Raw genomic sequence first — 21,273 nt, 5'->3', positions numbered from 1 at the left:
GCCGCTGGTCCTTCTTTCAATACTGGGCGGATGAGGGAAGCAGCGTGGCCTAGTGGAAAGAGCCCGAGGCCTGGGAGCCAGAGGACCTGGGTTCTAATTCCCACTCTGCCACTCGTCTGCTGTGCGACCTAAACTTCTCTACGCCACCGTTCCCTCACTTGCAAAATGAGGATTCGGTATCTGTTCTCCTTCCTACTCGGGCTGCGAGCCCCTCGTGGGACCTGATTATCGTCTCTCTACCCCAGCGCTTAGTACAGCGCTTGACACACGTAGTCAATGCTTAGATACTACAAGCGTTACTATTATTAATATTAAGCATTGGCTACCTTTTGTACAGGAGTTAATCTCAAGTCTGCGTTTTGGGAAGGGTCAGTGAGAAGGGAAGTGGGCTTCTGGTCCTGGGGCAAATGAAGGAGCAATTACAACCACCCGTTTTGCTCATGGAAAATGAGTGAAGCAGCAGGGCCAAGTGGAAAGAGCGTGGGGGTGGCAGTCTGGAGACCTGGGTTCTAATCCCAGCTCCTCCACTTGACTGCAGTGTGACTTGGGGCTACTTCACCTCTCTGAGTCTGCTTGTTTCCTTATCTGTAAAATGGGGATTCAGTCCCTGTTCTCCCTCCCTCTTAGACTGTGAGCCCATGAGGGACAGGGGCTGTGTCTGATCTGCTTATACCCACTCTGCTTTGTTGTGCTTTTAAGTGCTCAACAGATACTACAACGATTATTATTGGCACCTGAAGAGGAAGAGATAACCTCACAATTTAGATTCAGAAGCCATCTCCAAGCCCTCTACCATCCTCCGTTATCCTTCGGCTGCATGTGCACGAGAAAAATCCTTGCTCGTTTCGCTCTCCACAGATTTCTGAATCGTGGAGCTGCGTCCAGCTTCCTCTTTTTCACAGACAGAAGAATTTGGTTGCATTGCTTTGGGGCTAGGGCTGGAGGCTCCTGGGTTTAAGCCGTGCTCACGGAGAATTTTGGCCGGGTGGTTGCGGTGGACCGTGAACTTGCTAATGGACCCAGAACTCCACCTGTGATGCCCTTTGCTCGGAAACACAAAGAACTACCCCTCGTGCCGCTCCCAGTTTGTTATGGAGGTGCCCTGCTTCGTGCCCGCCAGAGTGGTAGATAGGGGCAGAGATGGGACCCGGAGAGCTCCAAAATGCTCCCTGGCGACAGATCAATATTTCCATCTCAGAGCTCCTGGAGAGGACTGGGGCTTGGCCTAGTGGTGTGGGTATATGTGTGTATATATGTATGTGTGCGTGCACGTGCACACACCCATATGATTCATTCATTCAATCGTATTTACCGAGTGCTCACTGTGTGCGAAGCACGGAACCAGGCACTTGGGAGAATACAATATAACAATATAAACAATGTAACAATAAATGGACACATTCCGTGCCCACAAAACACACACACCAGTATCCCAGATTGATCGGGATAAGCGATTACCCCTTAGTATACGGCCAAGAAACAGCACAGACTAAGTGGATAGAGCATGGGGCTGAGGGTCAGAAGGACCTGGGCTTTAATCCCGGCTCCGCCACTTGCTGCTGTGTGACTTTGGGCGAGTCATTTCACTTCTCTGGGCCTCATCTGCCTCATCTGTAAAATGGGGATTAAGACTGTGAGCCCCATGTGGGATGTGGACTGTGTCCAACCTGATTAACCTATATCTACCCTAGAGCTTAACACAGTGCCTGACTCATGACAAGTGCTTTGATAATATATAAATACACACGTATATATATGGACCATTTGAAGAATATACATATTTATATTCCTTCAAATGGTCCATATTTTGACACCATTAGCTGTTTAGGTCAGGGAAAAGAGAGACCAAGCAGATTTTTTGCACGCTCTTGAAAAGGCTGTGAAAATCCCCAGAGGTATGTGTCACATTTTTAAAAAGATTATGTTCATTTTAAAGTTTTTTTTCATAAAGTGCAATGCATTGAAAAAATGACCGGTGATGATTTGAGTGAGAATCTGAATTGTTTATTGGCAGCCTTCACATCCCCGCATTGCAGACCAGTTCATACTTTCGACATTTAGACCGGCCACGTGCTCTCGCTCGTTTCTGGGTCCGCCTTTAGTAACAACTGAGAAAACACAAGGGACTAGCAGAACTGCTTCCACTTATCAAGGCTAGACTTTAAGGTTGGTACGATCATGATAACGTTGGTAGGGATCATCCACATACCAATTTCGTCTCTTCCAGAAAGACGTGGTCATTTTATCGAGAAGTCTGCTCTGTGTCTTGTTGCAGAACACCAATTCTCGCAAGCGTTTTCGCCTCACAGGCTTCTTTTTCCACAGTTTCTTTTTGTAACCGGCCTGTTGGGCGACATCAAAAGTGCCTTAAAACATCAGTACAATTAGAAGGGGGGAAAAAAAAAGCAGGGACCTGCGAGTCAGAGGACCTGGGTTGTAAGCCTGGCTCTGCCAACCTGACTGCTGGGCAAGTCACTATACTTTTCTGTGCCTCACTTTCCTCTTCTGTATTGAAGGCCCCTCTCCTCCAAGAGGCCTTCCCAGATGAAGCCCCACTTTTCCCCATCTCCCACTCCCTCGTCGCCCCGACTTGCTCTCTTTGTTCTTCGCCCCCTCCCTGCCCCACAGCACGTATGCACGTATCTGCCATTTTATTTATTTGTATTGCTCTGTCTCCCCGCCTCTAAACTGGGCAGGGAATGTGACTGTTTATTGCTGTATTATACCCTCCCAAGCACTTAGTACGGTGTCCTGCACACAGTAAGTGCTCAATAAATGACTGAATTGAATGAATAAATCTGTAGAATGAGGATAAAATACCTGTTCTCTTGCCTACTTAGGCTGCGAGCTCCATGGGGTGTTTGACACATAGTAAGCACTTAAATGCCACAATTAGAAGGGTGATGATTATTAAAATACTCTACCGCCTGATAGTCATACATCCAAGGGTCTGCAAGCTTATCCTGCAGCGTTTTATAAACCTGAGGGCTAAGAATGCCTACGTTTTTCGGGGGAGAGGCACAGAGGGATTAAACAACCTGCCCAAGCTCACACAAGTCAGTGGTGTCTCTGGAATTGAAATTCAGGCCTCCCTCTAAGCTCCAAACTGTATCCTGCTCCCCCTTCATTCTTTCAGCTGGTGGCCAAAATACCCAAAAAATACCACATAACTACCACACTATTAAAAAAACCAACCACGCAACAACAAAACACCCCCACCCATCTATTCTGGGTAGTTGAGAGGCAGGGGATGTCAAAGTCCCATTTCCGAGTTAAGGGAAGGTTCGGGGTCAGAGATTATTATTATATTTGTTAAGCACTTACTACGTATGTACTGAGCACTGTTTTTAAAACACTGGGGTAGGTATAAGTTAATCGGGTCAGAGATTATTATTATATTTCTTAAGCACTTACTATGTATGTACTGAGCACTGTTTTTAAAACACTGGGGTAGGTATAAGTTAATCGGGTCAGACACAGTCCTTGTCCCCACCTGGGGTTCGTGGTCTGAGGAAGAGGGAGATCAGACATTGAATCTCTATTTTACAGATGAAGAAACTAAGGCACGGGGAAGTGAAGTGCCTTGCCCAACATCACAGTGCAGGCATTTGGCAGGGCCAGGATTAGAACCCAGGTCCCCTGACTCCCAGGCCCGGGTTCTTTGCAGGAGACCATTCTGCTCCCCAGAAATGGGACTCGGCCGCCTCTTCGCTACTCCACAGCCTCTCTCTGACAAGAGGTGACTACAAAGAATCCAATCCTCCTTCAAATCTTCCAGTAACTGAAAATGTAATCGTAAAGCCACAAAGATGGAAGAATACTAACTGGAGGTTCACGCTGTCACAAAATGACCTGAGAGCCCAGCACTGTCTCTCTTTGTGAACCCAGAAAGCAGCATTCCCTCCATCTGTGGTAAATAATAATAAAAAAATCCTCTTGTAAACTTATCTGACCGCCTCGGTGCCTGGCGAAGCCGGGGTCATATTTAATCTGTGTTTGAATTTAGGACTGCTACCACTATTTGTATTTGGGAAGAATAAGGCAAGAGCTTAGTGATTATAAGGGGAAAAAGGGAAATGGACGTTATTAGGCACGCTCCAGGTCAGAAACCTCAATTGTGAGGTATCGGCTGAGGGGATGAAGGGCTCACACAGCCTGAACCACAGCCTTGTAACAGCAACAACATTCTCCCGCTCGGCGGGGAGCTCGCTGTGGGCAGGGAATGTGTCTACCATCCCAAGTGCTTAGTGCAGTGCTTTGCACACAATCAATACCACTGACTGATCAAACAGAAGTACGGATTCAAACGAAGTTTACGGAAACTTCTTAACGGTACGTGACGTAGTCCTAGCAGAGATTAGCTAAACCTCGAAGCTTTGTATTTCTCAGCTCCAAGCCCAACCCTCTTCCTTCCGAGTTCGCTTAGACACGGGCAAGAAAACTCACCTTTCTCCTTAGCCACAAGCCGGAATGCAGACGGAGAAATCGGTAGACAACGGATTTCACTGATTTCCTCTTTCCTTTTCTCAAGCTGCAGTATGTTAGGGTTCTGACTGGCTGGTGCTGGAGACTTGGGACGACAGGAGTTACGCTAAAATGCATAATTCAGAACAGAGAATGGGAGATTTTGAGGCACTCTGTGGTGTTAAAGAATCAGAAATAATAAGAGTATATGTTCTAGAATTGAAATGCAACATCAATACTGCCTTCAGTGACCTGATATCTGATTTAGTCATGTTACAAAAAAATTACCAGCCCAGGTTAGCATACCTATGTAAATAGAGGGCACAGAGCCTTCTGCTAACCTGGGTTTTATATATATAAAAATATATATATAAAGAGAGGGGTAGGTGAGCGCATATCATATTCACCCCACTCAGTCCCACAATATTTACGTCCATATCTTTAATTTATTTTAATGTCTGCCTTTCCCTCTAGACTGCAAGCTCTTTGCGGGGAGGAACCATGACTACCACCTCTATTGAACTGTACTCTCTCTCGAGTGCTTAGTACAATAAGTACTTAATAAATACCACTGATTGACTGGTACCAAAGCGAAATAAAATTAACATTCTTTTCCCATCACCTAGCATAAAATGTCTACTTCTGAGATTGAAACATAACTTTCATACATACCAGCTTGAACAAACTTCAACTGTTCTCCAGTTTTCCTGCCTTCTTACACCGCAAGCTCAATGTGGGCCAGGGACTGTGCCCAAGCGGATTCCTCTTGTATCTACCCCAACGCTTAGTACATAGTAAGCACTTCATACCATCATTATTCCTTCCACTGACCCACCTGTTTCCCCTGACTAGAAATGGGGAGAGGAGAGGGAGGAGCAAGATTCTAGCTCTGAGGAGAAATCATCACATTTACCTCCCTGGAGTTCTTTCTTTTTTGCAAGGCTGGTGTAATAATAATAAATTATAATTATGGTATTTGTGAAGCACTTACTGTGCGCCAAGCTCGGTTCTAAGCCTTAGTGGAGATAGGAGTTAATCAGGTTGAACCTAGTCTCTGCCCCACAGGGGCTCCTAGTCTTAATCCCCATTTTGCAGATGAGGCAAACTGAGGTTCAGAGATGTGAAGTGACTTGCCCAAGGTCACACGGCAGACAGGTGGCGGACCCGGGATCAGAACCCAGGTCCTTCTGACTCCCAGGCCTGGGCTCCATCCACTAAGCCAGGCTGCTTCTCCTCTGTGCCCACCCAGACGCTTCCCCAAACAAGACAACAGAGTTAACGACAGAGACGGCCTATCGGTTTCAAGGCCGCCTTCCCGTGACCTTTCAATTTTAGGATTTTATTTTCCGCGTTTTGTCGGCTGTACCTTTTCAGGATGGCCGCAGGAGAGCCGCGGGTCAGATTTCTAACGGCCGGAAGAAGTTTGGAGGCAGCGAAAACCGTCGGTGCGCGGACAGGGTTGAGAGATTGGGGAGATGCTGCAGAAATAAGACGGAGGTTGCCGAGGGGGTTTCGGCACATCAGGGGAACCCCAAATCTTAAGGGACGCAGGACTCCTGCGGAGAGAAAGAGAATCATTTAAAGAATTCTTGAGGAGTTATCTTGAAAATTCATCTGCACACTCAAGGTGAAATGTGAGTCAAAACGAAGGAGTTTTGCAAAAACCCGCTCTTACGCATCCTCTAGCTTTTTTTAAGGGTAGGTTTTCAGCACTTACTACGGGTCCGGCCCTCTTTCAAGCACTGGGGCAAATACAGATCAATCAGGCCCGAATACAGTCCCTGTGCCACGGGGGGCTCCCAGTCTGAGAAGGAGGGAGAACGGGTTTCGAATCTCCATTTGGCGGTTGAGGAAACTGAGGCCCAGAGAAGCTCAAGGTCACAGAGCGGGCACGCGGTGGAGCCGGCATTAGAACCCAGGTCCTCCGGCTCCCAAGCCACCGGGCCCTGCTGCTTCCCCGTCAGTACGGACCAAAAAATGCTCCCCGGAGGAAGGTCGGCACTGACCGAGAGGGTTCTCGGTGAGGATACAGATCACAGAGGTCGTCGAGTGACGCTCCGCCGAGATGGTTTGGGCAGGCGCATCTCTGGAGGGTTCTGTCACCTCCCGATCCTGTTTCAGTGCGGTGGGCAGGACCCCAAGCCCTCGCGATGCCCTTTTCAGCCCCCCGACTCCACGGCTGCCGAGGCCAACGCGTGGCCAACCTGCCGACCCACTGATGAGATCAAAATCAGGCTGCGTGACGTCGGGGAGAAGCTGACCGGGAAGAGCGAGAAACCGGGTGACGGCAGGGGAAGGTCCGGGGGGCGTGTGACGCGTAGAGGCCGTCCCTCAATTGCGACTTGAGATCTCTGACGGCCCTTTTGACATTTCAAAAAAATCAGCGCCCCGTTCCGGCTTGATGTCGCCGGGTCCGACTCTGCGACAAAATCCTCCTTTCCGGCACTAGCTCCGTTTGGTGCCCCAGTAGTGTTCCCCGTCGTCGGGGGTGAGAGGGATGGGGTGACCCTGCCCCGCTCATCCTCCTCCCCCCCGCTCTGGCATCCTTTTAGAGAAGCAGCGTGGTTCAGTGGAAAGAGCCCGGGCTTGGGAGTCCGAGGTCATGGGTTTGAATCCTGGATCTGCCACTTGTCAGCTGGGTGACTGTGGGCAAGTCACTTCACTTCTCTGGGCCTCAGTTCCCTCATCTCTAAAATGGGGATGAAGCCTGTGAGCCCCATGTGGGACAACCTGATGACCCTGTATCTCCTCCAGTGCTTAGAACAGTGCTCTGCACATAGTATGCACTTAAGTACCAACATTATTATTAAAGAAGCTTTGTGGCTCACTGGAACGAGCCCGGGCTTGGGAGTCTGAGGTCACGGGTTCGAATCCCACCCTGCCGCTTGTCAGCTGGGTGACTGTAGGCAAGTCACTTCACTTCTCCGTGCCTCAGTTCCCTCATCTCTAAAATGGGGATGAAGCCTGTGAGCCCCACGTGGGACAACCTGATGACCCTGTATCTCCCCCAGGGCTTAGAACGGTGCTCTGCACATAAGCGCTTAACAGATACCAACATCATTATTATCTCCCCCAGCGCTTAGAACAGTGCTCTGCACATAATAAGAGCTTAACAAATGCCAACATTATCTCCCCCAGCGCTCAGAACAGTGCTCTGCACATAGTAAGAGCTTAACAGATACCGTGGCTCAGTGGAAAGAGCATGGGCTTTGGAGTCAGAGGACATGGGTTCGAATCCCGGCTCTGCCACTTGTCAGCTGTGTGACTTTGGGCAAGTCCCTTAACTTCTCTGCGCCTCAGTTCCCTCATCTGTATGGCTCAGTGGAAAGAGCACGGGCTTTGGAGTCAGGGCTCATGAGTTCTAATCCCAGCTCCGCCACTTGTCGGCTGTGTGACTGTGGGCAAGTCACTTCACTTCTCTGCGCCTCAGTTCCCTCATCTGTAAAATGGGGATTAAGACTGTGAGCCCCACGTGGGACAACCTGATTCCCCTGTGTTTACCCCAGCGCTTAGAACAGTGCTCTGCACATAGTAAGCGCTTAACAGATACCAACATTATTATTATCATCTCCCCCAGCGCTTAGAAGTCCTTGGCACTCAGGAGGCGCTTCACAGACCCCCCTTATTATTATTGATAATCATTTAATTAATGATTATGGTAATAACAATGGTGTTTGTTAGGCGCTTGCTAAGCACTGTGCTAAGCGTTGATATTAGACAAGGCCTGTGGCAGGGAAGGCCCCCCCCCACCCCCCCCGAGGGGAGCTGCGCGCTGTGCGGAGCTGTTCGCACAACAAGCGGGGGCCGGAGGAGGAGGAGGGGCGAGGCCGAGGGAGGGAGGGAGGGAGGAAGGGAGGGAGGGAGGGAGGCCGGACCCGCGGACTGACCTGCAGCCGCCACAACGCGCGCCGCCATCATCATCACCCACCTCCTCCTCCTCCCCCCCCCCCCCCCCCCCCCCCAAGGGCTACGGCGGCCGCGGCGGGACACACCCCGCCAACCGGTCCCTACGCCCCGAGGGCGGGGCCTCCGGGGGGGGGCGGGGCGACGCCCAATCCCCGGCTCCTATTCGCCGGCCTCTCTGCCAGTCACCCCGCGGCCTCCTCTGAAGGGGAGGGGGGACCCGCCTCGTCACGTGACGTCCAATTCCCGGGCTCCTATTCGCCGCCTTCAACTGTCAGTCAATCCATTGATTCTCCTGGCGGGGAGGGGTCCCGCCGAACACCCCCGTGCAGTCACGTGACGCCCAATCCCCGGGCTCCTATTCGCCGGTCTCCCTGTCAGTCACCCCAAGGAGTCTTCTGAAGGGGAGGGGCCCCGCCCGCTCTTTCGGCGCCTGCGCACTGCGTCCGGGCCCGGCCGCTCCACGTGACTTCCAATCCCCGGGCTCCCATTCGCCGCCTTCTACTGTCAGTCACCCCATTGACTCCCCTGACAGGGAGGGGCCCCGCCCCGTCACGTGACGCCCAATCCCCGGGCTCCTATTCGCCGCCTTGAGCCATCAGTCAAACCCCGTCAATCTCCCGGCCCCGGCGGCTGCTCCCGCGCCTGCGCGGTCCTCTCCCCGGCGCAGAGGGGGCGGCGGCGGACAGGCGCGTGTGCTTTGTCCCCTCCCCAGACGCGCCTCCCTCCGGCGGCCGCCGCGGCTTTTCCCCCGCCGCCCTTCGGGCCCCGGTCCCCGCAGCGGAGGAGATGCTGCGGGCCTGGCAGCGAGCGGGCGCGGCCACCGCCGCCCAGGTGAGAGCGCGGGCCCCGCGCCGCTGGCGGGGGGGGGGGGTTTCCCCCGCACAGACCCGCTGCCGGCGACGGGTCCCGCCGCCCGGGAATTAAGGGTTCTCGCCGAGGCCGGGAAGGGGGAAGGAGGGGATCGGGGGGCGGGGCTTCGGCGGCGCTCCAGCCAATGAGGGCCCGCCCAGGCCTCCGGGGGACCACGTGACGCAGGCGCCCGGCCAATGGCGGCCGGCGGGGCGGGGGCCGCAAGGCCCGCCGGGACTTGTAGTCGCGCGCGCGCGGCCCTTGGCCGGGCGCCTGCGTCACGTGGTCCCCCGGAGCGCTTAGGACTACGAGTCCCGGCAGGCCTTGCGGGCCCCGGCGGCGGCCATTGGCCGGGCCCCTGCGTCACGCGGGTCACAGGAGCGCGCAGGACTACGAGTCCCGGCGGGCCTTGCGGGCGGCGGCCCCCTTCGGCGGCGTGGGTCCGGCGCGGGGCATGCCGGGGGAGCGAGTCCCGGGGGCGGCGAGGCGCCCAGCGCCCCCGGGCTGCGAGTGCTAATCCCGCCCCTCTCCGCGGGGTCACCTTGCCCCGGGCCTCCGTCACCGACGCCCACAGCAGGGAAGGGACCGGCCCGAGGGCGAACACGGGCCGCCGCGGGATTAGAACCCAGCACCTCGGACTCCCCTCCTCCGGGAGGCCTTCCCAGCCTGAGCCCCCCCCCTCCCCCCAGCACTCTGCTCATTTGCATATAGCATTTATGACCTTGTCTCTTAATGAGGTGCACAGCCCCTTCCTTGTCTTTATCTCCAAGAGGTTGTTTTGTTTTATTCGGTCTCGCTCTGCCGTCCTTCTCTCCCGTTGAGACTTTGAGCCGGTCGTGGGGCGGGGCTGGTCTCCAACTGTGGCCCAGTTGGACCGTCCAAGCGCTTAGCACAGTGCTGTGCACACAGCAAACACCCAATAGATATTATTGAATAAATGCATTCGTTCAATCGCCAAACTAACTCTCTTCAAAGCCCTACCGAGAGCTCCCCTCCTCCGGGAGGCCTTCCCAGGCTGAGCCCCCCCCCCCCCTTTTCCCTCTGCTCCCCCTCCCCTCAACACTGTGCTCATTTGCAAATATCGTTTATGACCCTGTTTATTAATGAGGTGCGCATCACTTTGATTCTCTTTATCTCCACGAGGTGGTTTGGTTTTACTCGGTTTCGCCCGGCCGGCCGTCTCCCGCTTTGAGACTTTGAGCCGGTCATGGGGCAGGGCTGGTCTCTAGCTGCGGCCCAATTGTCCATTCCAAGCGCTTAGCACAGTGCTCTGCACATAGCAAGCACCCAATAGATATTATTGAATAAATGCATTCGTTCAAAGCCCTACTGAGAGCTCCCCTCCTCCGGGAGGCCTTCCCAGACTGAGCCCCCCCCCCTTTCCCTCTGCTCCCCCTCCCCTAAGCACTCTGCTCATTTGCTTATATTATTTACGACCCTATTTATTTTGTTAATGAGGTGCACATTATTCTATTTATCTCGATGGTGGTGGTCTGTTTTATTCGGTTTTGCTCTGCCGTCCTACTCCCCCGATTAGACTGTGAGCTCGTCAGTGGGCAGAGATTGTCTCTATCTGTTGCCGAGTTGTCCATTCCGAGCGCTTAGTACAGTGCTCTGCACATAGGGAGCGCTCAATAAATACAGCAGCGTGGCTCAGTGGAAAGAGCACGGGATTGGGAGTCGGAGGTCATGGGTTCAAATCCCGGCTCTGCCACTTGTCAGCTGTGTGACTGGGGGCAAGTCACTTAGCTTCTCTGTGCCTCAGTTACCTCATCTGTAAAATGGGGATTAAGACTGTGAGCCTCATATGGGACAACCTGATTACCCTGTATCTACCCCAGCGCTTAGAACAGTGCTCTGCACATAGTAAGCGCTTAATAAATACCAACATTATTAATGAATAAATGCAGGGTGATCAGACTGTCCCGCGTGGGGCTCGCATTTTTCAAGCCCCATTTTTACAAGTGAGGTAACCGAGGCCCAGAGACGCGAAGTGACTTGCCCAAGGTCCCACAGCAGGCAAGTGGCGGAGGAGGGATTAGAACCCACGACCTTCTGACTCCCGAGCCCGGCCTCTTGCCACTAAGCCACGCTCAGTCGTTCCACCGTCTCAACTGAGCGCTTACCGGGTGCAGAGCACTGGCCTAAACGCTTGGAGCCTACGGCTCGGCAACAGATGGAGACGATCCCGGCCCGGCAACGGTCTCCCCTTCGCTGGTGTCCGCCCCAGCGCTTAGTACAGTGTCTGGCGCCTAGTAAGGGCTCGACACATCCCATTATTATCGGGCAGCGTTTGTCGCTCGTCTTTGCGGTCTGCTAGTTTCACGGCCGCTTAGTACGGTCCTCTGCACACAGTAAGCACTTAATAAATCTGAACGAATAAATTATTCGCACTAATAATTCATTTTGCAATCATATCATTTATTGATAATCAGTCTATTTATTGATAATAATGATGATGGCGTTCAGGTCGGGAGCTCATTCGCGGTTGCACCGAAACCGGCCGGTTGCTGTTGAAGAAGGCCCGCCTCTTGGGGACAGAGGAAGGACAGAAGGCGGGACCTTGTACTTTATGTGTTATTTTACCATTATTAGTAATAATAATAATTATGGCATCCAGATTGAGAGCTCATTTAGTAATAATAATAATAATGGTGTTCAGATCGGGAGCCCATTCAAGCCTGCATCAGAACTGGCCGATTGCTGTTGAAGAAGGGCCACCTATTGGGGCCAGAGGAAGGACAGGAGGCAGGATCTTGTACTTTGTGTTATTTTATTATTATTATTATTATTAATGACAGTAATAATAATGGCATTCGGGTCAAGAGCTCATTCGCCACTGCACCGAAACTGGCCGATTGCTGTTGAAGAAGGCCCTCCACAAGGGGCCAGAGGAAGGACAGGAGACGTGACCTTGTACTTTAGATGTTATTTATTATTATTATTATTATTATTAATTATTATCCTTGCTGTTGAGGAAAGCCCTCCTCGTGGGGCCGGAGGAAGGATGGGAGGCGTGACCTTGTACTTGGCTGCTTCTCGTGCCGGCTTGGAGCGGCTCAGCCCCCGGGGTCTGGCTTTTCTGGCTTTCCTCCCAGCTGCTCGGCCAGCCTCGGCCCGGGACCTCTTTAAAGCTCTAGCGCTAAGGACTGATAAGAGACGTGTCCGTTTAGTAAAGTATCGTACTCTCCCCGGCGCTTAGTACAGTGTTCCGCACTTAATAATAATAATAATGTTGGTATTTGTTAAGCGTTTACACTGTGCAGAGCACTGTTCTAAGTGCTGGGCTAGACAGAGGGGAATCAGGTTGTCCCACATGGGGCTCACAGTCTTAATCCCCATTTTAGAGATGAGGCAACTGAGGCACGGAGAAGTTAAGTGACTTGCCTACAGTCACACAGCTGACAAGTGGCAGAGCCGGGATTCGAACCCATGACCTCTGACTCCAAAGCCCGTGCTCTTTCCACAGAGCCACGCTGCGCTCAGATACGAGCGACTGACTCTAGAATGTAAACTCGTCATGGGCAAGGAATGTGTCTGTTATTGTGGTGGCGTACTCTCCCCGGCGCTTAGTACAGTGTTCTGCACACGGTAGGTGCTCAGTAAATACGGGTGACTGATTCCCTCTGGACTAAATTCGTCGAGGGCAAGGAATGCGTCAGTTATATTGTTATATTGTACTCTCCCCAGCACTTAGTACAGTGTTCTGCACACGGTAGGTGCTCAATAAATACGGGTGACTCCCTCTAGAATGTAAACTCGTCGAGGGCCAGGAACGCGTCAGTTATATTTTGTTGCACTCTCCTCAGCACTTAGTACAGTGTTCTGCACACAGTAGGTGCTCAATAAATATGGGTGACTGATTCCCTCTGGACTGTAAACTCATCGAGGGCCAGGAACGCGTCAGTTATATTATGTTGCACTCTCCCCGGCACTCAGTACAGTGCTGTGCACACAGTAAGAGCTCAGATATCATCGACCGACTCTCGAGGTGAGCTCGTCGTGGGCGAGGGATGTGTCTGTTTTATTAAGGTGTGATTGTGCTGTCCCCGGCACTCAGTACAGTGCTCTGCACACAGTAAGAGCTCAAATATCATCGACCGACTCTCGAGGTGAGCTCGTCGTGGGCGAGGGATGTGTCTGTTTTATTAGGGTGTGATTGTACTCTCCCCGGCACTCAGTACAGTGCTCTACACACGGTTAGCGCTCACTAAATACGATCGACTTCCCGTCTAGACAGTAAGCTCCTTGTGAGAAGCAGCGTGGCTCAGTGGGAAGAGCCCGGGCTTTGGAGTCAGAGGTCATGGGTTCGAATCCCGGCTCTGCCACTTGTCAGCTGTGGGACTGTGGGCAAGTCACTTCTCTGGGCCTCTGTGACCTCATCTGTAAAATGGGGATTAAGACTGTGAGCCCCACGTGGGACGACCTGATTCCCCTGTGTCTACCCCAGTGCTTAGAACAGTGCTCTGCACATAGTAAGCGCTTAACAAATACCAACATTATTACTGTGGGCGTGGAATGTGTCCGTTATATCGTTATATTGTCCTCTCCACAGCGCTTAGTAAAGTGCCCTGCGCACAGCTCTCAAAAAATACAATTGATTGACTGCCTTGCCCAGGCTCGCAACGCAGGCAAGTGGCAGGGCTGGGATTAGAACTCAGATCTCCTGACTCCCACCTCCGCGCTCTTTCCACTAAACCATGCTGCTTCTCATATATTGAGTTCCTCACCCCCCAAGGGGCTGCCTAACTAATTTTTGTTCATCGAGAGTATCCTTTGAGCACCTGTTCTGTGCAGAAGTGCTTTACATAAAGTAAGCGTTCAATAAATACGATTGAATGAATAATAATAATGATGGTATTTGTTAAATGCTCATTATGTGCCTGGCACTGTTCTAAACCCTGGGGTAGATGCAAGGTGATCAGGTTGTCCCACGGGGGGCTCCCAGCTTTAATCCCCATTTTACAGATGGGGTCACTGAGGCACAGAGAAGTGAGGTGGCTTGCCCAAAGTCGCCCGACGAGGCTTGGGAGTCAGAGGTCATGGGTTCGAATCCCGGCTCTGCCACTTGTCAGCTGTGTGACTGTGAGCAAGTCACTTCACTTCTCTGTCCCTCAGTTACCTTATCTGTAAAATGGGGATTAACTGAACCTCATGTGGGACAACCTGATGATCCTGTATCTCTCCCAGCGCTTAGAACAGTGCTCTGCACATAGTAAGCACTTAACAAATACCAACATTATTATTATTCCCTGCAGGTGTTGCAGACCCTCCCCACCTTCCCTTCCCAGACCTTCCCCATTAGAGAAGTAGCGTGACTCAGTAGAAAGGGCCTGGGCTTGGGACTCAGAGGTCATGGGTTCTAATCCCGGCTCTGCCGCTTGTCAGCTGTGTGACTCTGGGCAAGACACTTCACTTCTCTGTGCCTCAGTTTCCTCATCTGTCAAATGGGGATTAAGACTGTGAGCCTCGCATGGGACAACCTGATTACCCTGTTTCTCCCCCAGCGCTTAGAACAGTGCTTGGCACATAGTAAGCGCTTAACAAATACCACCGTTATTATTATTAAACCCCAGCCCACCCCATTGCCCCACCCTCAGGGGACCCTCTGACGCTGGCACTCGAGTCCTGGCATTTGAGTCTGGCCTCCCGTTATTCATCCCCCCCGTCCCAGTGCCACAACACTTACGTCTGTATCTCTCCTTTTATTTATTTATATTCATGTCTGTCTCCCCCTTGAGATTGTAGGCTCATGGCAGGGAATGCGTCTGCTGTATTGTGCTCTCCCAAGCGCTTAGTGCAGTGCTCTGCACACAAAAAGTGCTCAGTCAATACGAGTGACCGACTGATTTGGCTTCCAAGGGCAGGCGGCTGCTGCCGCCTGTGTGGTGTGTTTCATTCATATTTACTGAGCGCTTTCTGGGTGCAGATCACTGTACTTAACGCCGCAGAGGGTGCAGTGCAACAACTAGCAGACGCATTCCCTGCCCATAAGGAGCTTACAGTCTAAAGGCAGGGAGACAGACACCAGGACAAATAAATCAACTGTGGTTCTGTACCTAAATTCTGTGGGGCCGGGAGTAGGAAAGAGCAAAGGGGACAAGTCAGGGCGACGCAGAAGGGAGTGGGAGCTGAGGAAAAATGGGGCTTAATCTGGGAAGGCCTCTTGGAGGAGATGTCTTGGACCGGGGGAATTGGACATTTGCAACCCTAAGGATCCGGGGGAGGCCGCGTGGAACCGAGGACTTTTTCTCCCGGGGCGGTGGAGTCTCTTCTAAGATCCTTGTAGTCGTGGAACCAAGGACTTTTTCTCCCCGGGTGGTGGAGAATCTCCTAAGATCCTTGTAGTCCCGGCTCTTTGACTCGGTTGCCCGCTGTTGTTGGTGAGCCATCTCGGGACCTTTGCCTCGCTCCGTTTGATGCCCCAGCCCGATCTCTTAAATTTATAGCAGGAAGGGTCAGAGGGAAAGGAGGCTCTGCCGTTGGGCACTATCCCCAGGATCATCGATGGTATTTATTGAGCGCTCACCGTGTGCAGAGTACTGATTGCTCGGCATAGAGTGAGCGCTCAGTAAATGGCATCGAGGTTCGAGGTAGAAGAGGATGGTTTGGAAGGAGGAGGCGGAGAACTGCCCCCAAGGCAGTGGGAAGTGGCATGGGCCGAGAGAGAGGCAGAGGGATGTAGTAACCGGCAGGCGGAGGAAAGCGTTACTGGACGAGTTCAGTTCTGCCGTAACGTAGCGGCCGAAGGAAGACGTCGAGGGAGAAAAGGCGGTCGATAGACGGGCGGCGTGAAGGACGCTGATCGGGTGAGGAGTCGTCAGAGGTCCGGGATTTCGCTGGAGCTGCCCCCTCCGGGATTTGGGAGAAGGGTTTGGCAAGAGAGGGAGATGAGCGGCTGTAATCACCAGGTTAATTTCAGCTGGCTAGTAGATCAGTCGGGTGAATTTATTGGGCAATTATCCTGTGCAGGGAAGCGAACCAAAGCAGTTGGGAGAGGACACTATAAGTCAGATGAGTTCTCTGCCTCCAAGGAGCTTACGTTCTAGAGGGGGGAAACAGACTTTCCTATAAATAAAAAGATCTTGGATAAGTACCTAAGTGCTGTGGGGCTGAGGGGGGGGTGAATAAAGGGGACAAATCCATCTGCAAGGGTGATGCAGAAGGGGGTGGGAGAAGAGTACAGTGCTCAAGCGCTTAGTACAGTGCTCTGCACACAGTAAGCGCTCGATAAATACGATTGAATGAAGGGGAGATGAGGGCTTAGTCGGGGAAGGCCTTTTGGAGGAGATGGACTTTTAATAAGGCTTTGAAGCGGGGGAGAGTCATTGTCTGATATGAAGACAGAGGCTGGACACGGGCAAGGGGTCCGGCGGTGAGATCAAGGAACAATGAGAAGGCTGGCATTAGAGGAGTGAAGTGTGCGGGCTGGGCTTTAGTAGTAGATGCCCTTTTTGAGTTGCCTTATTGACCCGGCATGCTTGTCTGGAATCAACTGAGATCGAATGTGATGCATAGGAACCTTTTTTCAAATACCGTGATCTAGAAACCAACTGTGTATTGTCAGCGCTCTTTATTGAGCGCTTACCGTGGGCAGAGCGGCGTATGAAGCGCTTGGGAGAGCACAATCCAACAAAGTTGGTATGGACGTGACCTGCCCTCAGTGAGCTGCTTTTTTTATGTGCTATTATTTAAGCGCTTACTATGTGTCGAACACTGTTCTAAGAGCTGGAGTAGATAACAAGAGCTGGAGTAGATAACACAGTCCCGGTCGCGCTCTGGGGGCTCACAGTCTAAGTAGGACGGAGAACCGATATTCAATCTCCAATTTACAGCCGAAGAGGCCGAGGTACAGAGAAATGAAGTGACTTGCCCAAGGTCACGCAGCAAGCAGTTGGCAGAGCCAATATCAGAACCCAGGTCCTCCGACTCCCGGGCCCGTGCTCCTTCCACTAAGCCACACCGCTTCTCCAGACGTTCTGCTGATTTCTCTCCTCCCAGTCTATCTTCTGGTCATAATTGGAAGTAGAGCACATGGTTCAGGGAACAATAAATCGATTATTAATATTTATCGAGTGGCTTCTCTGTAGCGGCACTTGGGGGAGAGTAGAGTAGAAGGAGGAGACTTAATCCTTAGGAAGGGACTGAGGACAATGGAGCTCTGTGCTGGTCTGTAAGAGACACAAGGGTCCAGGTTTTTTCCTGATTCATGTCGGTCCTGGAGACGGTTTACCTCGATGTCGTGTATCTTGCCACCGACCTCTCGCCCACGTCCCGTTTCCGGCCTGGAACCTCTTCATGTCGATCGATCAGTCAGTGGTGTTTATCGAGGGCTCACTATGTGTGGAACACTGCACCGAGCGCTTGGGGGAGTCCACAGACAATTACTCTCTCCACTTTCAAAGTCTCATTATAGATACCTCTCCTCCAGGTGACCTTCCCGGACTAAGCCCTCATTTCCTCTTCTGCCACCCCATACTGCATCGCCCTTGGATCTTCTCCCTTTATTCACCTCTCCCTCAGCCCCATAGCACTTATCGTATTTGTAATTTATTCGTTTAGAGTAATGTCTGTCTCCTCTTTTAGATTTTAAGTTTGTCATGGGCAGGGACATGTCTACCAACTCTGTTATATTGTACTCCCCCCCAGCCCACCTCAAGTGGCTAGTACACTGGTTTGCACACAGTTAAGTGCTTAATTAATACAATAGATGGATGGAAAGAAGCATCTAAGGAGCCGTTAACATTTTACGTGGTAGAGGAAATGAGAGTAGCAAATCTGAAGGCCGAGGGGAAGAGGATGAAAATGAAGAGGAGAGAGGAGGAGGGATTTATTTATTATTTTATGGTGTTTGTTAAGCATTAACTACCTGTCAAATAGGGTTCTGAGCAATGGGGTAGATACAAATTCATCAGCTGGGACACACAGTCCCTTTCCCACATGGGGCTCATAGTCTGAATGGGAGGAAGGAGGATTTAATCTCCGGTTTACAGATGAGGTAACTGAGGCCCAGAGAAGTCGAATGACTTGCCCAGGTTCGCACAGCAAGCACTTGGCAGATCTGCGATTAGAACTCGGGTCCTCTGGCTCCCAGGCTCATGCTCTGCCCCGCAGGCCAGGCTGGGATGGGAGGTGAAGTGATTGGCTTGATGAACAAAAATGGTTTGAAAGATGCCTGATGAGAAGCTTAATTTCCTTTTCTTTTGGGGGGGTTTTGTTTTACTAAGGTGGCTCTTTTATGGTCGTAATTGGGCCTTGAAATTTGCAGTTGCAGGATTGTCGCCCTCGAGGCTAAATTTGGGTTCCAGCCAGGAAGGGACAACCAGGGCTGGTGACTGCTCGTCTAAACCCCGGTCCCCAGAGTCAGAGGATCTGGCTTCTAATTCTCACTCCGCCCCTTCCCTGCTATGTGCCCTTGGGCAAGCCACTTCACTTCTCCGGGCCTCAGTTCCCTTATCTGGAAAGTGGGGATTGAGACTGGGAGCCCCACGTGGGACAGGGACTGTGCCCAGCGTAATTTGCTTGTATCCACCCCAGCGCATAGTACAGTGCCTGGCACACACTAAGTGCTTAACAAACACCACAGTTATTATTATTATTATTATTTGAAGAGCGTTCAGTTGGATTTGGGGCCCATCCAGCCCCACCGAAAAGGGCTTAGGTAGATTGTGAGCTCGTTGTGGGTGGGGAATGCGTCTTTTATTTCCTCCCCCTATTTGCTCTCCCCCTTTATCGCCTATGCACTTGGCTCTGCACCCTCTAGCATTTTGATTTTCCCCCGCCTCCAGCCCCACAACACTCATGTGTATGTCACCCTGCTCTCCGCCGTTTCCCCTGTGTGTACTTGATTTTGATGTCCATTTCCTGTACTAGACTGTGAGCCCCTGTGGGCAGGGATCGTGTCTACCGACTCTTTTTATACTTCCTCACTGTACTTAGCTCAGTGCTGTGCACAGAGTAGATGTTTAATGAAGCTTAAATGCTTCATCAATTGTGTGACCTTGGGCAAGTTGCTTCACTTCTCTGTGCCTCAGTTCCCTCGTGTGTAAAATGGGGATTAAGACTGTGAGCCCCAAGTGGGACATGGACTGCGTCCAACCTGATTACCTTGTATCTGCCGAATTGTCCATTCCAAGCGCACAGTACAGTGCTCTACACATAGTAAGCGCTCAATAAATACTATTGAATGAATGCCGTTGAGTGATTTACTTCATGCAACGGGAGAGATGTCTGGCAGGGATGTGGGTGTAAAAGCGGGGCTGGCCAAATGGCCGGTCCGGCTTTTCTTCTCGACGGGAGAATCCCTTCGTCCATCCTTCAGAGTCTCAGTTGAGCGATGACGGTTCAGTGAGTCGTAATGTTTCCTTACTTTATAGTTTGTGTGTTGAATGCAGAAAGGCAGGGGCAGGTAGATTGTGCTGCTTATTTACACCTACCCTTTTTAGATTTTATCCCCTTAGGAGGCGGCATGGCCTAGTGGATAGAGCCCGGGCCTGATAGGCGGTCCTGGGTTCTAATCTGGGCTCCGCCACTTGTCTGCTCTGTGGCTTGGAGCAAGTCACTTCACTTTTCTGTGTCTGTAAAATGGGGATTAAGACGGTGAGCCCCCTGTGGGACAGGGACTGTGTCCAACCTGAGTCCCTTGTACCTACCCCAGTGCTTAGAACGATACTTGGCACATAGTACTTAACAAATACCATTATTATCGTCATTATTATTAGCCTTTCACCTTTCAAAAGCGCTGAAGTTGTTAAAGACCTGCCTTACAACTCACTGGGAAAGTACTGTTTAATATCATTATTTCTGTAATTCAGAAGAAAGAGTTAATTGGAAGTAAGGAGGAGAGCCATTCCCTTAAACTTCGTAGTTGTGAATAAACCGTCAAGCGCCCACTGGTGAAACAATTTCCAGACTTTGGATGTTCATCCAGTAATTATTAATTGAAATGGTGGTATTTGCACCGCGGCATGTTTGTTGGTAGAAACTTGGTTTTCTGGGCTTACCGAGCCTGAAATCCAGAATGGTGAATTGTGTGGTGAATTTTTTTCACCACAGGAAAAAAATACATTGTCTCATCATGGAACGAGGCCTACACAGAACAGTGATGAATGGAAGTCAATTTTGGTTCAGGTAGGAAAGGCATTTTGGATCCTCTAATGTTGGAATTAGTATTAGGGGCCTGTGGAGTAAGAATAGTAACTGTGGTATTTGTTAAGCGCTTACTATGTTCCAAGCACTATACTAACCCCTGAGGTAAATACAAGATAATCTGGTCCCATCTGGGGTGTACAGTCTCAGTAGGAGGGAGAACAGGTCTCAAATCCCCATTTTGCAGATGAGGGAACTGAGGCACCAAGAAGTGAAGTGACTTGCTTAAGGTCACACAGCAGACAAGTGATGGAGTCAGCATTAGAACCCAGATCCTTCTCACTCCCAGGCCCGTGCTCTATCCACTAGGCCATTCTGCTTCCCTAAAGTGAAACTGGGGCTCATCTGAGATTTGAACCAGGGACAGATATTTTGAACGGCAGGTATTCTGCTAAAACCAACCGCCTTGGATAGCGCTTTCAAGATTTGCTTAACTGTGTCATGTCTTATCTTTCCTTTTCTTTCCTAGAGCTGCCTTTGTGGAAAGTTTGTACTCCGCCCATTACCACCATGCCGCAGATATTCCACAGCGGGAAGTTCGGGGTATGTAGTCTTCCTCAGCTACTACCAATTCTTTCAAATTGGGTAACAGCAAGTGCTCAATAAATATGATTGAATAAATGAATCTGGCAGATACAAGCAAATCGAGTTGAACATAGTCCCTGTCCCACATGGGGCTCACAGCCTCAATCCTCATTTTATAGGCGAGGTAACTGAGGCACAGAGAAGTGACCTGCCCAAGATGACACAGCGGATAAGCGGCGGAGCCAGGATTAGAACCCATGACCTTCCGACTCCCAGGCTTCTCACAGTTGGGTGGTGGAGGGAGTTGCTGGGACTCTGTTCTGTTCTCTGCAGCTACCTCCAGATAGGTGGGCTAGGCTTTGAGGAAAAAAAAGGTGCGAT

At 51.4% G+C, this 21,273-nt stretch overlaps 2 protein-coding genes across 10 annotated transcripts in view; one reads left to right on the top strand and one right to left on the bottom strand.

The window, feature by feature from the left end:
- Window positions 1-1,982: 1,982 nt before the first annotated feature.
- On the bottom strand, window positions 1,983-8,401 carry MRPL35 (mitochondrial ribosomal protein L35). The gene is made up of 4 exons (XM_029046587.1): window positions 8,352-8,401; window positions 5,831-6,020; window positions 4,447-4,591; window positions 1,983-2,343 (listed from the first exon to the last, which is right to left on the bottom strand). The coding sequence occupies exons 1-4, from the start codon at window positions 8,383-8,385 to the stop codon at window positions 2,155-2,157; spliced, it is 558 nt and encodes a 185-aa protein (XP_028902420.1). The 5' UTR covers window positions 8,386-8,401; the 3' UTR covers window positions 1,983-2,154.
- A 560-nt stretch (window positions 8,402-8,961) lies between these two features.
- The window catches only part of IMMT (inner membrane mitochondrial protein), a 39,076-nt gene continuing 26,764 nt past the window's right edge, over window positions 8,962-21,273 (top strand). For 6 of the 9 annotated variants that reach the window (XM_029046582.2, XM_029046580.2, XM_029046578.2 and 3 more), the window contains exons 1-2: window positions 9,001-9,201; window positions 20,837-20,910. In XM_029046582.2, coding sequence (XP_028902415.1) covers window positions 9,157-9,201; window positions 20,837-20,910 — 119 coding nt within the window. In that variant the 5' untranslated portion in view covers window positions 9,001-9,156. Of the gene's footprint in view, window positions 9,202-20,836; window positions 20,911-21,273 lie in introns of all 9 variants that reach the window. The other 3 variants (XM_029046583.2, XM_029046576.2, XM_029046584.1) reach the window with 2 other exon arrangements.

The sequence above is a fragment of the Ornithorhynchus anatinus genome, chromosome 18 (genome assembly GCF_004115215.2).
Source record: "Ornithorhynchus anatinus isolate Pmale09 chromosome 18, mOrnAna1.pri.v4, whole genome shotgun sequence".
Classification (NCBI taxonomy): domain Eukaryota; kingdom Metazoa; phylum Chordata; class Mammalia; order Monotremata; family Ornithorhynchidae; genus Ornithorhynchus; species Ornithorhynchus anatinus.
Note: the sequence above shows the minus strand (reverse complement) of the source record. Positions and strands in the feature narration are given on the sequence as shown.